Genomic DNA, 17,890 nt, shown 5'->3' with positions numbered 1-17,890 from the left:
TACATAAATTGTGTAATACTTATGTATTTTAGTTATATATTAGGTGTGAGTTGCTACACTTGTAGGGGTTAAAGGTGAGGAGTTAATTAAGTAATATGTATTAGCAATTAATTATTAATTGTTAGTCACTTATTTGATTGATTATTAATCATGTGAACTGTGTAATACTCATATACTTTTAGTTATATTTTAGGTATGGGCTGCTGGGTGTTTGTAGGGGTTTAGGGTGGGAAGTTAACTAGGTAATAAATAATTAATAATCATTAATTGGAAATAATTTATTTATTTGATTACCAATTACGTAAAGTGTTCCATAGTTATTTATTTTAGCCTTTTTTAGGTGTGGGCTGCTAGGTTAGTGGAGGTATAGGGTGGGAAATCAATTAAGTAATGATGACATCATTATTTTTTATTAAATTTCATTTAAAAACAATGACAATTTAAATGAGTTTCAAAGGAATACATGGGCAGTAATAAAAGAGTAAAAATTTGTTTTTCATTGATAAATAATTAATTATTTATTAATTATGTATATTGTTTAATTGTTTTTTTAAATAAATATGTTTACATTTAATGTTAATTGATACTTTTTATATTAAGAGTTTAATATTTGTTTCTAAATTAATAGTGTTATGTGTAATGTATTTGCAGTGGAGTACTTTCCCTACTGTTGGTGTGGGAATGGGAAATGTAACCCCTGCTAAGTTGAATGCTTTGCCTACTGTTGCCAGTATTGGGGTCGGATTAGTAAACTGTACCCCTCCGAAGTCCAACGCTTTCTCTCCTGTTTGCACAGACTGGAATGGGAAGAGTAATTTTTTGTCCATCAATTATCCAACACTTTCCCTGCTTTTTCACTGTTTGGACATGAAATAGTATATGTAATCCCTTTGAAGTCTAACACTTTCCCTACTGCTGAGCTATTTGGAGTGAGATTAGTACATTTTAACCATCTGAAGTCCAACACTTTCACCTAGCGTTAACCCTGACTGTGGTGGGAATAGTAAATGTTAACCCACCACAATCTAATGTTTTCCCGCTGTTGCTTAGTCTGGAGTTAAAAAAGAAATGGTAACCCCTTTGAAGTCCAATGTTTTCTCTGCTGTTGCATTGGCTAGAGTCGGAATAGTAAATCTAACTTACCTGAAGTCCAACACTTTTCATACTGTTGTGCTGTTAAATGTGGGAATAATAAATGTAACCCCTGTGTAGTCTAAACCTTACCCTACCTTTGCACTGACTGGAGTAGAAATAGTAAATCTAACCCCTGTGAAGTCCAAAACTTTCCCTACTGTTGTGCTGTCTGGAGTGGGAGCTGTAAATCTATCCCCTCCTAAGTCCAACACTTTCCCTAATGTTGCAAAGTAGGGAATGAGAATAATAAATGTAACCCCTCCAAAGTCCAACAGTTTTCCTACGTTTGCACTGTTTGGAATAGTAATAATGAATGTAACCCCTCCGAAGTCCAACAGTTTCGATTGTTACATAAGCTAGATTTGGAATAGTATATATAATATTCACATATTCCAATACTTTTCTGGTTATTGAATACATATTTTTTTTATTAGTTTATTTTTTATTTTTTTAACATTTTTTATTTTCTTAGAAACATTATGTTTTTGTAATTGTGTTGTTTTCTTTTTTTAAATATTTGACATTTTATTTATTTGGAAGTGTAATATTTCTCATCTCAAGGTGATATTCGCTAAATATCCACACATTTCACTGTGAATTTTGAAAACATTGCTTTTTTGCCCTGCCAAGGCTACACGGTTAGGGCATTTGTACCCAGCTCTCTTTTTTTGTGTTTTATTTTTAGGAATTGTCCTAAGATGGCTGGCAACATTTCCTGGTTGAAGTGTTGGCAGCCAATCAGAGCTCTGGAGATTTCTGCATGAATCCTCTTTATTCGCAAGGCTTCCTGGTAGTAGATATAACATTTTTGATTTCCTTTAATTTCTCGCTGAACAGATTTACACCAAATAAGGAAAAGTGTAATCTGTGACCTAAATGCTACCTTTCTGCCAAATTACTTCTGTCCAGCAGTTCAGGCTGCAGGCGAGTCCATGAAGTTTTTCATAGTAGTAAATTTAAATAAATTAACAAAATGAATTTAATATTATGTAAAATATATATTTAAAAAAAATTGTGTTACAATTTAAATATTTATAAATACATACATAACACACATAGATATATATATATATATCTATATAGTGCTAAGTATTGGTTGAATCTATGTAATTTACAATATAGTAATGTTATATACTAAAATATTTCAGATTTACTACTTTAACCTAAACATATATATATATATTAAAACTACTTTAATATATATATATATATATATTTTTTTTTCTTAAACAATTTTTTTCGGACAATATTATTGTTAAACAATATGTTATTTCCAATATGTATGTACTTCTTATTTTAAGTATAGGGACGCAATGTTATAGTGAATGATATTTTTGATAGAATATTTGTGTCAGACGATATTCCTTACCTCAATATTGCGTCAGTGATATAAATCTGCTGTTGAGATCTGTCTGTAATCTGAATTTCAAATCTCAGAAATTTGTCTTACCCTTTCATCCAACTGAGGTCATTAACATATGTATATTTGCGATAAACAATATTTCACCAGCTACAACTTTTAGAAACAGTTTAGTTGTGATATGTGATATCTAAATTCTCACTGTTCGTACTGTTCAGCAGAACTATGAAGTAACAACAAACTCCTGCATTCCTATATCACAGTTACTCCAATACATCAAGACGGTCCATTTTAAGAACAGTGTGGGGGATGAAGTTTATTTTGATGCCAATGGAAACCCGCCAGCAATTTTTAAAATCATGAATTGGCAGCTTACCTCTGAAGGCTCCTTCATGTATGTCACAGTGGGGCAATTCAATTCTAAACGTCCTTTAGGATTGGATCTAGTACTCAACGAAGAAGCAATTATATGGAATTCAGCACTAAGAAAGGTAAGAATTGTGTTGCAAATGAAGTAGATATTGCTATAAAGGTGATTTTCCATTCATGCGCACAAGCTGTATCCCTCCAACTATGCTGTCTCAGAAACCAATCAATATTTTTTGTAAAAACACTGTTCATCTTAATGGAGTCACATAAAAAGTGACAAAAAGCGCTTATTGAATACATTTGATTAAAGTAGCTTGGTGTGTTGCACTTCTGCTGTTGACAGGTGAATATTACCTGCAGGGCACAAGTTCTCATTTGTTATAGGGTTATACTCATCGTTTAGTTTGTAAGGTTTATAAAAAAATTTAGTTGAGTAATAAAACAAAATTGCTGCCATGTGCCAAAAAGTCAGCTTGTATCATGTGCCAAACATTGGATCATTATTAGTGTAATAACACACACAAACCAGTATATGTGATGTCTATACAGAGGACACACAGACCCAGTTGCAGCCGCCATAAAGAAAAGGTGGTGGAGTGGGTGGAGGGAGCGTGGGGGATCATGGGGATGGGGGTGTTAATAATAATAATACAAAATAAACTTACCTTAATGTGCCGGCAACCACTTGCGTCACGCTCCCTCTTCTCTTTCTGGTCCCAGCAGCCCCTGGGTCAGACTCCCATCCAATCCCCACTGTGCAGTGCAGGGATTGGCCTGAGTAGGCTAAAAAGACGCTCCGCTGAGGCCAGAGAGTCTGTGGAAGTTTCTCCAACCCAGCTGCATTGAACAGTGTGCATGTGTGTTTTAATTGGTCTAAGACGGCCAGCCAAACATATCTGTGTAGTTAGGGAGTGCACATAGCACTACTCCCATGCACGCCCCTCCCCGAACAAGCTGGCTCAGAGCCGGCAAATGAGACATAAAACAATATTAGAACATTGTTTCATTTTTCACTTGCTTTCTCTAAACCACAGTGAGGCGACGCTCCTCCGCCATTGTGGAGGAGCCGCTGCTGCACAGACCTACATCTTATATAGCTTGAGAAAGTCAAAAACACTTTTAAATCGTAGTTATTGGGGGGCGTGGCCAAGATGTTGAGCAGCTAAGACATGCTTCCTTCGTCTCCCTGCTCCCAGCTGCTCACCGCTGCCTTAGCCCATTGTTAGAGCACCAGATGCACTCCGGCTCGGAGCACACCAGGATGATGCCTTTCGATTGAGGGAAAACGCAAAGTGGTGCTGGTGTACAGCCACTGCCTTGCACTGGAAGCTTCCCCATGCTCACATTGGAAGCCTGAAAAGTGAGTAGATGCCTGAAGCCTGCTGAGATGACTGCAGCTAGAGGTGAGTGAGGACAGAGGTGGGGCCCCAGACTCGCAGAACAGCAGCTTTCTGACATAGCAGCGCAGTGAGGGAGTGCACAAGAGCTCGCAACCATTGGGTGGCTGGGATAATCCCCCGAGACCGGATGCCATTCTGGTACTGAGCCACACAACTGGAGACCCCAGTAGACGCAGAAAGGAGACAGCCCAGTTCCTGGAGCGGAGATTACCACCCACGCGGTGAGCCTGTAACGACTGAACACGGTCGGCAGAGCTGACTGCCAGGCAAAGCCAGGCCAGCCTAACACGCAAAGCCCACGGGGGCCCAGAGTGGGCACCGGTCATTGGTAAGTGGATCTACTACCCCGGGGGAGTGGCAGATGGTGGCATGAGCCAGAGCAGGCGGCGAATAAAGGGGGCTGTGGACCGGAGTATAGTTTGAAGCTGCTGCACACTTGAGGGAGGTCAGAGGTAGCACAGCTAAGTAGCAGGTACCCAGGGATGAGATTGTAGTAGGACAGGTGGCCCCCACAGCCGAACGGAGACGTGGAGGAGCTATATTACCACACCAGTAGATTGAGGGGGGAAGAAAGGGAATTGATGGAGGATCTTCAGGGCTCACTTGCTGTGCGCACTAGAGGATAGCTACAGAGTGGCCTGCCTGAGGTGGGAACAAGAGAACCCGTAGAGAGAGTGGCCACTCCATAGGGAGCACGTGAGATGAGTAGGCCCCAAGAGCTGGCTCAGAATTAATGACACATGGAATAGGAGGAGACACAGGCCCCCCAGCGCACGGAGCCTAGAGTCAGCATGTCGTAGACCTTTCATATAAGTCATTCGAATCCTCACAGCAACAACAAACAGGCGGAAGCTCAGGCTAGCAGCAGAAGACCATATAATGAACAGGTAGCTCACGTCCCCAGCCATGTCTTCTGCTCGGGGACAAGAAAGATCAGACACTAAAAGACATGTTGATCAAACTCCCAAATACGAGGGGAGGAGACGGCCAGGTGTCGCCTGCAACCCCCCTTGTCAAGAAAGAGAAAACATGGAGGAGCAAGTCACATGCTCCTTCCTGGAGGCGTTGTTTTCCACGCTACGTGAAGACCTGCAAAGCCTCAGAGGGGAATTATCCAAGGACATCAAAAAGATCTGCCTGACCTAGATTCAATTGGGGAACGGGTGGCGAGTATTGGAGACCAGAAACACACCCGTGCTGATGGAATTGAGCAGCTATAGCAGGAGGTGATACGCTTGCGTGACTGACAGATAGATCTTCAAGCACAAGCCGAAGACCTCAAAAATAGTTCTAGGAGGAACAACATTTGAATCAAGGGTGTGCCACCCCAGGCTGAAGACTCAGACATCTACCTCTACTTGAAAGACCTTTTCAGCAACATTCTGGAAGCAATACTAGGAACGGAGTTAAAAATAGACTGAGCACATAGACTGGGCCTCCTGTGATGTTCTACAATTCCCCCACCAGACATACGGTCCTATCTGCTGAACTCTCAATTATAATAATAATAATACACATTTGTAAAGCGCACAATCACCCGTAAGGATCTATAGGCGCTGGGGGCCGTCGGGAAGATTAAGCAAGCTATTTCCCAGAGTCACATGGTGCTGGGCTAATCTGCCGCCAGTGCCGGGGACTGAACCGTGATCTCCAGATTCCAGAGTCAGTCACCCTAGGGCGGCGCCAAACCTCTTCCTCTTGAAAGAACTGATCTTAAAGAAGGCCCATGAAAACCAACCCCTTACATTTCGAGGACACACTCCCTCCTTATACAAGGATTTGGCCATGATTACCCTGCAGAAGTGAAGACAATTCAGACCAGCAACTTTGCACCTGCAGAATCTGGGAGTTGCATACTCGTGGGGCCACCCCTTCCAATTGATCTTCCAATGGGAAGGGAAATTGCATCAGCTCAAATCACTCCAGGAGAATTGAAAATCCCTTGAATTGATAATCCCGGAGAGAGGAGACTCTGGTGCCCCACAAGGGAGGTATTGGTGGCAGAGGAGTCGTCGTCTAACAGAGAGCAGGGCGAAACCCGACCCCGCTACAATAGCAATGGAGCTGTCCTGGACTCCTTATCCAGCGAGCAGCAGAATAAAGAGGAGATGTGAGATCTATGGACTGGCATTAGTGTTCATAGCCGGGCTGGTGAGCGGTGGGCAGCGGCGGCCTGGGAGTGGAGAGGAGACGGGCGGGTCACAACATGCACCCACCAATTTCAATTACCAAGGACTTGGGGACTCGACTTACGGGACCTGGACTTCAAGGAACTCTACAAAGTTACAAGTTTAGTTTATTTCAAGTTTTTCTAGGAACCTGTACTCATATTAGCATGCTATGGGGAGAAAGGAATGTACATCTAGAGGAGAGACAGGGAAAGAGGGAGTTGTGAGGGACCCGACAATGGAGACCCCAGATAAAGACATCCTATGACAACTATCCTATGACATTGCATGCTTTTAAGGTCCTATCGCTTAACGTGGAGGGCCTCAATAATTCCATCAAAAGACGGGCTATTCTTTTGTTTCTAAAAAACTCTGAGGCAGATATCTGCCTCCTTCAAGAGATCCACCTTCTCAGCAAGGACTGACATCATCTTCCATCTCGAGCATTCTCACACCAATTTTACTCTTCCACATATGACAAAAAGGCAGGAGTGGCAATTCTGGTCTATGCCTATGGCCTCAGTCAAAGTGAACGGCAATACATCACACCATTTCCCCATAAGCAGAGGTACTAGACAGGGATGTCATCTATCACTTCTTTTATACGTCTTATATTTGGAGCCTCTGGCCCAGGTCATTAGGGATATTCCAAGGATCAGTGGCATCTGCTTTGGCGGAGAGAGGTACTCGGTTAGCCTCCATGCGGATGACATCCTGGCCTCACTGGAGAAACCCGACATATCTCTGCTAGCCTCCTTGAAGACCTTACCTCCTTTGGATCGGCCTCAGGGTTCCAAATAAATATTGGCAAATCCCAGGCCTTGGCATTGTTGGTCATTCGCAATCTCGTAAATCGCACTTGAAGAACTATTTCCTGGGATGTATGACATTACAACGCATACTTTTACATTGCATGCTTTTACAAAGCGGTTTTTACAACGCATACCATTACAACGCATAGTGCTTTGGGGCGCTGGATAGTGAATAGTTTAATTTACTATTCCAACTCCAGTCCCCGTGGGTAGTAGGGAAGGTGTTGGACAGTAAATTAAACCTGTTCCCTATCCTAGAGCGCCCCCCAGCGCAATGCCTTGTAATGGTTTGCGTTGTAAAAGTTGCGTCGTAAAGGCACTGCGTGGTAAAAGTTGCGTTGTAAAGGATGTTTCCCATTTCCTGTGAAGTGGGGTGCAGAATCACTTTCATATTTGGAGATACAGCTTGTCCCCATGAATGCACAAACCTTAACAATAAATTATAATAAGCTACTCCGGCAGATGAGAGAAGATTTAAATAGTTGGAAGCGTCACCACCTGTCTCTCCTTGGGCACAAAGCTGCAGTTAAAATGTGTATTTTACCAAGGGCCCTATATATATTGCAACTATACCTATCACTCCCCCAGATGGATGCAAATTACAATGAAGAGAGCATTTCACCAATTTGTATGGTTGGCGGCCCGTCCGTAAATGAGAAGGGAACTGAGCTATCTCAAACCAGATGAAGGGGGACTAGGGATTCCAAACCAACAGCGTTACTTTCATGCGACAGATATGAGGTAGCTGGTAGAATGGAATAGAGAGGAATCCAAAAAATCACTGGCTACTCCAGGATAGGACGATTGCACAGCTCCCCCTATGGAAGGAATCATACAGACCCCGAAGCCACCGACAATCCCCCATTACGAGGACAGTAATGACTATGTGGGACAGTGTATTAGCATCTCGACAGGGGCTTACTACATTCCTATCCCCCATAACACCTTTTTTTGAGAACCAAGACATCACTCCTAGCTTCAATGGTAGAGCATTTGAGGCATGGCACCAGACACTGTGTCGTGTCGCAGGCCAAATGATCGATGAAGAAGGAATCATACACTTTCCATAATTACGTGTACATTATAATCTGCCAGAGAATGAACGGTTACGCTATCTTCAGGTGCGACACTGGCTATTAGACCCATAGTTGGCAGACAATTAACTGGATACAATAAGTGGTTGGTTACAAAAATCACAGACAGACCACGGATTTCCGAGCTCTGCGTACTACTGGGACAGCCTGTCCCTACACAACCCACACCTAGTCAACTGAGGTGGGCAAAAGAACTTGGAAGAGAGCTGTCTACTAAAGACTCGGAGGACATGTATTATAGAGCCAGGCACATGGCACTGAAAACAGCCAGCATAGAAATGGCCACCAAGATAGCTACCTACTGGTATCTGACTCCAGTGCGCCTCGCTAAAGGGTACCCAGAAAGGGTCCTATTTGTTGGCACAGACGTTGATCAGCAGGCATGCTTGTACATTTGCTTTGGGAATGCATGAACCTAGCAGCCTATTGAGCCAAGATATTAGAGGAGGTCGACACACACTTCAATACTAAGCCTGGGCGCTGAACCGCTCGTGGAGTTTGCGGAGTTTTCCACTCTCCGCGTTACGCGGAGCTCGTAGGGTTTTTTCCTCACTCGCGTTCATCAACGTCAAGTTGGCGAGTGTGAGCGAGGAAAATCCACCTCACGGCGAGATTTTTCCTTGTTCACGATCTTCAACATCAATAATCCCAAATTTGGACGATGTAGGGTCATCTGTCTGGTGCACAAAGAGAAATTCTTTACTTAGTCACCCTTAATACAATTGCCAAATTACGCTCAACTACCCTCAGAGGCACCGTCCTACCTCTATACACCGTTAACATAAATCAAAAATGGGAGGAGCGTACTAGTAAACCAATCTGTGATCAAATGCACAATAACGTAATTTCAACACAAAATCTCAATAGGTGAGTCTTGTATGATGAATGTTCTTTTATTTTTCTGTTTTGAATCAAAAATCAATATACAATCAACAGCCGACGTGTTTCGTCTCTTTCTGGGACGTCATCAGGGCTGTGAATAAGAAAAGAATAAACAATAATCACTAATATGTTGCCACAACTATACACTCATTTACCAGACGCAGTATTTCAACAGTCTTGATTCTTAGTACAACCACTTTTCATTATTGGCCATTGTACCTCAAGCCTCAATATCCATTATTCAATTTGACATCCAAAAGCTGTGCATTTTCCATATATATGTCGTTGGATGACATATTGCCCTCTGCCTATTGAACACTCTAAATCTCGTTCTTGAAAACCCCTTGTCCTTTCATAATAGTTCATGTGGGATTTTTACGTTATACATGATACATCTCACTATATCAGACTAAATAGCCCCTGGTTTTTTCATTAACCTTCAATACTGCACATAATTCCATATAATACAGTGGCTCACCTTTCTCAAAGGATGTCGTTGATGAGCCCTGTTGACGTCCCAGAAAGGGACGAAACGCGTCGGCTGTTGATTGTATATTGATTTTTGATTCAAAACAAAAATAAAAGAACATTCATCATACAAGACTCACCTGGAAGACTGTTTTACTAGTACGCTCCTCCCATTTTTGATTTATCTTCAACATCAAGTTGGCAAGGGAGAGTTTGAAAATAAATATCCGGGGGGGATTTCTCAACGCCGGGTTCAAGTTACTCATTGCGAGTGGTCGCTAATGCTCATGACTGCTCGCATTGAGAAACTGCCTGTTCGCGTTGAGAAAGCTGCTGCTCGAGTAAAAATCTACTCGAGCAGCAGAAAGGAAAGCAGCGCCCACTTGCGCTGTGCATGGAGCCGTTCGCGATGATTGAACAGTGAGGACAAGCATCCGACACTGAAAATCACTGCGAATGGCACTTTTCTATTGCACCCCGCCACTTGCAGAGGTCTGCCTAGCGCGGCAGAGGTTTTTTTCCAATTTACGACACCCAGGGCTGTTCAATACACAGATACCCCAACTCCCCGCATACACAGTCCTGGAACTACCTAACCCTTTAACCTATCCTCTCAAGTTGCGCAGGGGAGACAGATGGGACTGGCGCTTGGGTCCTCACTCATTGGGGAGCCTCTACCACCCCCACACACTTAGGGTGGGTCCATAGACTATGGTCTATTCAAGGGATGGAAAGGATATCTGCCACCCTCATGACCGCTAAGTCTACCTTCTGTGAAGTATGGTGACTGTTTCTTGCTCTCCAATCCACAGAATTCAGAGAACTAACCTGCCCTAAATACCTTCGAACCCTCCGACTAACATAATTGAAATAGGTCCTCTTATAGATAGATGATAAACAGACTTGTCCCATCTCACCACAGCTGACATGCACTAGGTTTTTAAGAGTACCTGGGGGAGGGAGGGTGTATAGGGAGTTTGGGTTCATTCTTTTGTCTGCATGAGAAAACCCACACAATGTGCGCTGCAACGCTTCATGCAGAGAACAATTGATACACAGAGATTAACAAGTAAGTCACATATACGATGTATTTCCATGCTTTGATGTGTGTAAATAAAAGATTTAAAGCTGCACACCCTAGTACAACAGTGACTCTGTCACTAAGGTCACAGGACCCTTGAGCCCAGTCCGCCCCATTCATTGGTACCTCCAATGACTTTGTTTCAGCGGTAGCAGTGCAATTCACCAGGAATCAGCAATGCAGGATTTGCAAGCATACCAAACAAAGTTCTCAAACTTCACGGTCTCTCTGTTTCATGTACCAGCATTTTTAACAAGTGTTGCCTGCACTGGGGCCACTGTAATTATGCAGCAATGGAGGGCACAATTATGTTGCAGTGTTGACTAAATAATGCAGCAACAAAAGTCTGCAGTGTAGGGAAGCACTTTTTCTGCTATGTTATTATTTTGACATTTTTACACATACTAACTGTCTCTGCAAAGGATTTGCCTCATTAGTATTTGTGTAACATGCAAATGCAGCAGCGAGAAAGGTGACCAATCAACCTCTGCAAAGGGGCCTCCACTTTGCAGCAACACAAGTCACATTTTTTTTAGTAACTTTTGATCTGTTTGAGCTACAAAAACGTTGTCAGATTATGCAGCAGATGACCAAGTATGTGGAAAATATGGTGAAAACATTTGCAAACTAGGAAATGTTGGCATTCATGTTGAATTGCTCTTGTGGAAAAAGGGAGAAGTAAGGATGACAGAAACTGTATGGCTCGGAGACACATGGCTTGTGATTCCCCTTTTAAGAGCATTTGGGACATTATGTGATTGGAAACATAGCCCACTTTGTGAATGTATTTTAATGTCAATAACTCATATTAAACCTTAAGTAAACGTGTCTCCATTGGTTGAATGAAATAGCGTAATATGCTGTAACCGGTCAGTGAAATGCCAAAAAGTATGATAAATTGGGATGCTTTTCTGTTCATAGTTATACCTCTGACTCTGCCCAATGAGCACTGGGGGCTGCCACCTATTGTTCTGAGTGTGGGGGCTGCCCTTGAGAGAACCGGAGACGCTGAGAAGGGGCAAATTCTGCTTTCTCTTTTGCAGTACAAAGAGATGGACTGGCCAGCTTGAGGCCAATTATTCTTACTGAGCACAGATGAGGAACCAGCCCGTGACTCAGGCTAAGAAAGTTAAAAAAGCGACAAAGAAAAATAAATAAATAAATCAATAAACAAGGAAAACGAAGAAAAAAGGGACAGCGGTTAGGGATTACTAAGGAAAGACCCAGGTTTTTTACCCCAGACATCTTTCCTCCTCATTTCCCCTTGAAGCAACAAAATGACAGTGAATTGAGAAAGCCCCCCTCAATAGTAGAAACAGAAAGAGGACATACACTAAAAGGGAACCAGGAAATAAAGAAGAAAGAAATAGGAATGCACTGTATGCTACGCTCAAAGAGATGGACATGTTGGAGCGTCTATCAAACAATATATTGTGACCATCTTCACAGATTAATCCAACCGGATCAGGAAGCTCATTGTGTAAAATGGTTCCCAATCTACTTCCTTGAATACAAGATAAATAAGGCAGGAGAGGTAAGAATTGATAGGTAGTTAACTCAATTATCTACAAATATGACGGAGACCAATCTGGAAACTGAAGGAATTAATTCCTACACTATATTACACCCCTCAAATCTTTCTAAAAATACAACCAAAACCTTTCAACACAAGCTACTCAGAAACCCCCCAGAAACATTGATTTCAGACCCCTCCTATTTCTATTTCTCTTCGTTTGGGTCTGAAAACTGAGAGAGGTGTCCATCCAAACCCCCAAGTTCTTTAAAACCTGTTTAGGAGGAGGGGCGGAGTGCCTAAATTCGTGGGACACCGATGGTCATTCCATAACCCATGATCCCTACCCACAAGCAACAACTCTGAATTACTGGCATTTAGCTGGAGGCAGTTAGCTGTCATCCACCCGGCAACTGCCTCAAGATCACCTTGAAACTTAGAAGCATCGTGCTTATAGTTGCTCGAGAGGGCTACCACTGCACATACAAATTGAAGAGCAGAGGGCTCAGAGAAGAACTCTGTGGCACCCTGTGCTTGATGGGAAAGGCGGACGAGGAAAAAGGGGGAGCGATCACCTGATAGGTCCTATCAGAGAGAAATGACACTGGCCACTTCAAAGCAAGGCCACCAATGCCAGCCTCTTCCAAATGGCGTAACAGGATTGCATGGGACACAGTGTCGAACGTGGAAATAAGATCCAAAAGGATCAGTGACCATGTCTGTCCAGGGTCCAGCGCTGTCCAGAGATGCTCTATCACCGCCAAAAGCGCTGACTCAGTACTATGGCCGGGGCAAAAGCCATTTTGCAAGGGTTCTAGAGTCTTGTTGATGGTCAAGTGGTCTGAGAAAATGGAGTTAATATATGCCTCCATGATCTTGGCAGGCCACGGAAGCAATGAAATTGGCCTAAAATGTTCTGCTTTCTTTGAATCCAATGAGGGTTTTTTAAGCAATTGTATTGCTCTAGCTTGTTTACATGCTGTGAGCACCACGGCTGAACAGAGAGATTTGTCAATTGACCTAGAGGAGGAGAAATAGTTGGTAAAATGTTCCTGAAATGATCAGTTTTCAATGGATCGGCCGGTGAGCCTGACTTAGTTTTAGTGCAGAGGGCAAGTAAATGGTCCTGCTGAATTTGAGGGAAAACCTCTAAGGTGGCAGTTGTACCATTATTGAGTATCTCAGGGCAACAAGGATGGGCCATGGGAAAACATTTTTAGATGTCTTCAACCTTTTTTAAAAAGAACGAGGTGAGCTCCTCCCATTTCCTGTTCAACGTAATCAGAGGGCCAGTGCCCCCTTCTGATTTTTAATACCAGAGACAATAGAGAAGATACTCTTAGCGGGATTGGTGCTGTTACTAATTTCTTTAGTGTAGAATGCGGCACGCTCAGTATGGATGGCCTTATGATAGATCTTTACTACATACCGATAGCGATCTTTAGATAATGGGTCAAAATCACTTCTCCAAAATATTTCACTGTTTTTGCAAGTTTTCCTGAGCACAGCTAATTTTTCATTATACCACGGGTTAGATTTGGGAGTGCGGTTCAGGGAGCATTTAGCTGGTATCAGCTTATCCAGCGGCTGATTGATCCAATCCGAAAAGGCTAAATTAGCATTGTTAGGATCCATCGGCAGCACCGGAACAGAGGCAAATAGATGGACTTGAAATTGATCCGCGTTCAATTTATGCCATGGGTGTTTAAGAGAAAAAGGGGTGTCTAGTTTGCGTACAGGTACAATGCCTTGAATAGCCTGGGGAACTAAGAAGTGGTCAGACCAAACCATAGGGACCGGCAGTTGGACCGTAAGAGACAAAATATTAGTAAAAACAGGGTCTAACAGATACTCAGCTGAATGTGTAGGGCCAGAGACACGCTGATCAAGCTGACAAGCAGCTAAATCCACCACAAAGTTGGCCACATTCACATCACAGTGGTTGTCAAAGTGAAGGTTCAAGTCTCCTAAGACTGTAAAATTAGAGGCATTGACTGCCAAAGTACTGACAGTTTCAACAATCACATCCCTAAAAACTTTGGATGGGCCCAGGGCACGATATACCAGTTAAAAAAAAAAAAAAGATGAAATACCAGTAAACCGGCCATGGTATAATTGGGATTGAAGGCAATTTAAAAAAAAAAGCACATTTGCAGCCCAGGATGGGCTGTTTAATGAAGGTGCAAGGAGAGCCGGTTTTGACAATAACCAAAATACCCCCGCCTCTCGTTTCTCTATTAAGGGTATGGATAACATAAACCTCCGGGAGTGCCAGCCCCGGAATCGCCACCGAATCTTCGGAAAGCCAAGTCTCCTTCAACATAAAACAAGCATTTGCAATGCAATAGGTCTCACATTGACACCAATTTCAGCTATTGACGTAAATGACAATGCCTTTTATTTTTGTTTTAGTTTTTAAAACATAAATAAAAGAATAGCTTAAACTCTCATATACCAAACGTATATATATTCTATAAATCTGCAGTGATAGTGATCTCACACCTATATCTGCAATGATGATGATCTCACACTTATATCTGCAGTGATGATGATCTCACACCTATATCTGCAGTGATAGTGATCTCACATCTATATCTGCAGTGATGAATATGTCACAACTATATCTGCAGTTGTGATGTATTCCTATAGGTTCTGTATCGATCCCCCTATTCCTGACCCTGTTCTGGTTAACAAGTTAACTAGCAGCCATCCCATGATGCAGAAACCGTTATCTGATTAAGCCACACCACGGCACAGGAACGTGTTATCTGATTAGGTCATAACGCTTGCCATCTAATTAGACAAGCGATATTCCTCCAGCCCCTGATAAGGCATACGGAGTTCTCAAAACAAATCAAACCTATGACAACCTGGGAAAAACCCTGCGGCCATTGTTTTGATTTCATCGAGAACTTCAGCAAAAGAATGTGCTAACGACCAAGTCGTATGACATCCTTATTGACGTATCTATGTCCATCCTTACGTCAATCTCGGCACCTTACAGGTATAAATATTACCGGTATTGCCTTAAGCAAACACACGCGGTGGTGACGAGATCGGAGCAGCCAGACTTGCCGAAGAGCAGAGCAGACCCCGCTGGCGCAGCCCCGCCTTCCTGACGCGCTGAGAACGAGAAGCTGCTTTCTCCTGCCGAGAAATCCAGCTCCGGCGCTTCCGAGCAGCCCTCGCAGGCAGCTTGGAATATCGAGACCAGAGACGAGAGATACCATCCCTCATTCATCCTAGATTCCAGGTACAGAACTGAATAACCCCTTGCAGAGAATTCTTGAGTCAGTCACTTGGCAAAACAAACTTAACTTAAACTGCTACTTTCTATTCCCGCCCACGTATTAGGCTTAGGTCAGGTACACCGGGGTAGGCGTAGTTAGAAACACCAGTTGAGTACGATTAGTCAAATGTATATATGTATGTATCTATTTTATCCATTTTAAACCTGCATATGGCTTAGAAACCATATAAATGTTTTTACAGTATTATTTTATACTTCTGCTTTTATTGTATGCACTTTACTTAACCATAAGTATTGCGATCATATCGATTCATTTCTCTTGTATGAGAAAAGAGACTGATCAATAAATACCATCTTTTATTGAACACGCCCGTCTCTTCCTTTTCTCTACAATCTGGTGAGACTAAGAATGCACGTACTGACTGAGTAAAATAAGTTGTCTTTTGTTTTCACACGACTCTAGAGATACACTCTTGATTAGGGGAGAGCAAAGTTGTCATGTTCTATGGTTGTCAGAAACTAAATCCCTTCTTGTCTATCCAGGGAGGTTCAACTCCTCCTTGCCTATTCGAGAAAGTTTCTAGTGAACTCTGAGCTAGCTGGCAAACCCAAAACTTTAAGTCTAATATCGACAGTAGAAGACCTAGTTAACGTCTGGTCTAGGCCTATACTATTGAAGGTATTATTCCAATGCGCAGAGCCTATTGGGATAATAGGAACTACACTACATGGCGCCCAAACGTTTGGAAAGGCGATAAAACTAACGCAAGACATTAGAGTAACTCAGTCGTGCTTTTTCACTCAGACCCCTTTTTTCCCCATAATACTCCAAAGACGTCTGGAGTGGGTGAAAGGTAATATCCGCCAAACCTCGCAGGAGGAAACTCCTATGTATGGTTCTTGGTTTAGTCAACGTTGAAGGATACACTGTTCCAAAATATTGTGCATCTAATCTTTGTTTCCATAAGAAACCTGATCTGCAAACAAACGGAATAACCTTCTGGACAGTACAATGTCAGACAGTGAAGGAGAAAGAGAGGCAGCTAGAATAGCAGCTGAACTCGTAGCAGCTGATAATGCTATGCAAGAAACAGACCCGAATATAATACTCATCGCGGTCAACATAAGAAAATCTATAACTTTAAAACTTATAGAAAATGGACTGACACCTAGAGGTGGCACAGTCATATTCGTAATAGAGGCACACGAATATCGGCAGACAGAGGTGTTCTATTCGTGGATACACTTTCCAGCAGCAAACGCTGTAACAAAGGTCTTCCACTATTAAAAAACAGAGGAACCTCCTAATGAGTACACTCCTTTTGAGGAGGTGGAAGTACCACTTAAATTTCAAGAGCTCCTGCTCTTGTTTTATGGCGCCCTAAAACATAATAATCACATCACCAGGCTCGGTCCATTAGGTAGACCAGGAGCAACGTGGCCGGTCCTAGCCGGATACACACCACATCCAGACATCGATGGGATGTCTGCAGCAAACCTTTTAATACAACTAAAACAATTAATAAAAGTACATAGACAATTAGTCCAATATGTAATGCGGACTTCAACAATCCAACCAGCAATTAAAATTCCACAGCTGACCCCTCATCAGGGGAACACAAATAAAATTACACCACAGAACATACAATCCTGCCTGGGTAAAGTACCAGCTAAACGGGAACAAACACCATTCTGGTTAGCACAAAAAATCACCCAAATAGAGGCGGTGTTTCCAGACACCACCCCGTTAGAAAAACACAGGATTCTGACTATCTGTCTTCCAATGGGAATCGCACCACACGTGGAGGACTGTGACACTTGGGGTACAGTCTTTGCTTCCATTTACACAAAAACGCATGGTGTTCCATCCATCTCGGTAATACCAGATGTGCTAAAACAAATTCAAGATGAATACGGTCCAGAACCCGCTTTAACTCTTGGTATGAAATTACTGAAAGACTTCAAGCAGGTCTCTGCTATATTACTAGCCAACATAAAGGGAGAAGCAGCAAACGTGGCGATCCGCCAGAGGTTAAAAGAAACAGATATAGCAGGCCAACCAGCTGAAATTGCCAGAATCATAGAAAAATCCTATGAGGAACTAGGTAGAGATAGTTTAGGTGGAATACCAGTAAAACCCCGACTGATTGAAAGTCCTGAAAAAGTATTTTTTAATAATAATTTAACATCACAAAAAAAGAGCTGGGATGGAAACAAACAATCCAATCCTAAAGAAAAGAAATTCCAGTCCAGAGGAAGGTCTCCTCGGTGGAGAGAAAAATCTCCAAACCAAGGACACAGGTCTCCCCAAAGTGAGCCCTCTGGGAAAAAATACAACCTTAGAAATAGGGATAATATA

At 42.6% G+C, this 17,890-nt stretch overlaps 1 protein-coding gene across 1 annotated transcript in view; it reads left to right on the top strand.

The window, feature by feature from the left end:
- LOC144769536 (extracellular calcium-sensing receptor-like) overlaps positions 1-17,890 on the top strand; it is a 140,165-nt gene that overhangs the window by 11,860 nt on the left and 110,415 nt on the right. The window contains exon 3 of the mRNA XM_078653678.1: positions 2,716-2,985. Within this exon, the coding sequence (XP_078509804.1) occupies positions 2,716-2,985 (270 nt within the window). The remainder of the gene's footprint in view (positions 1-2,715; positions 2,986-17,890) is intronic.

This window comes from Lissotriton helveticus, chromosome 7, assembly GCF_964261635.1.
Source record: "Lissotriton helveticus chromosome 7, aLisHel1.1, whole genome shotgun sequence".
In the NCBI taxonomy this organism is placed as follows: Eukaryota; Metazoa; Chordata; class Amphibia; order Caudata; family Salamandridae; genus Lissotriton; species Lissotriton helveticus.
The sequence above is the reverse complement of the archived record's forward strand: the minus strand, read 5'-3'. Positions and strand labels throughout refer to the sequence as shown.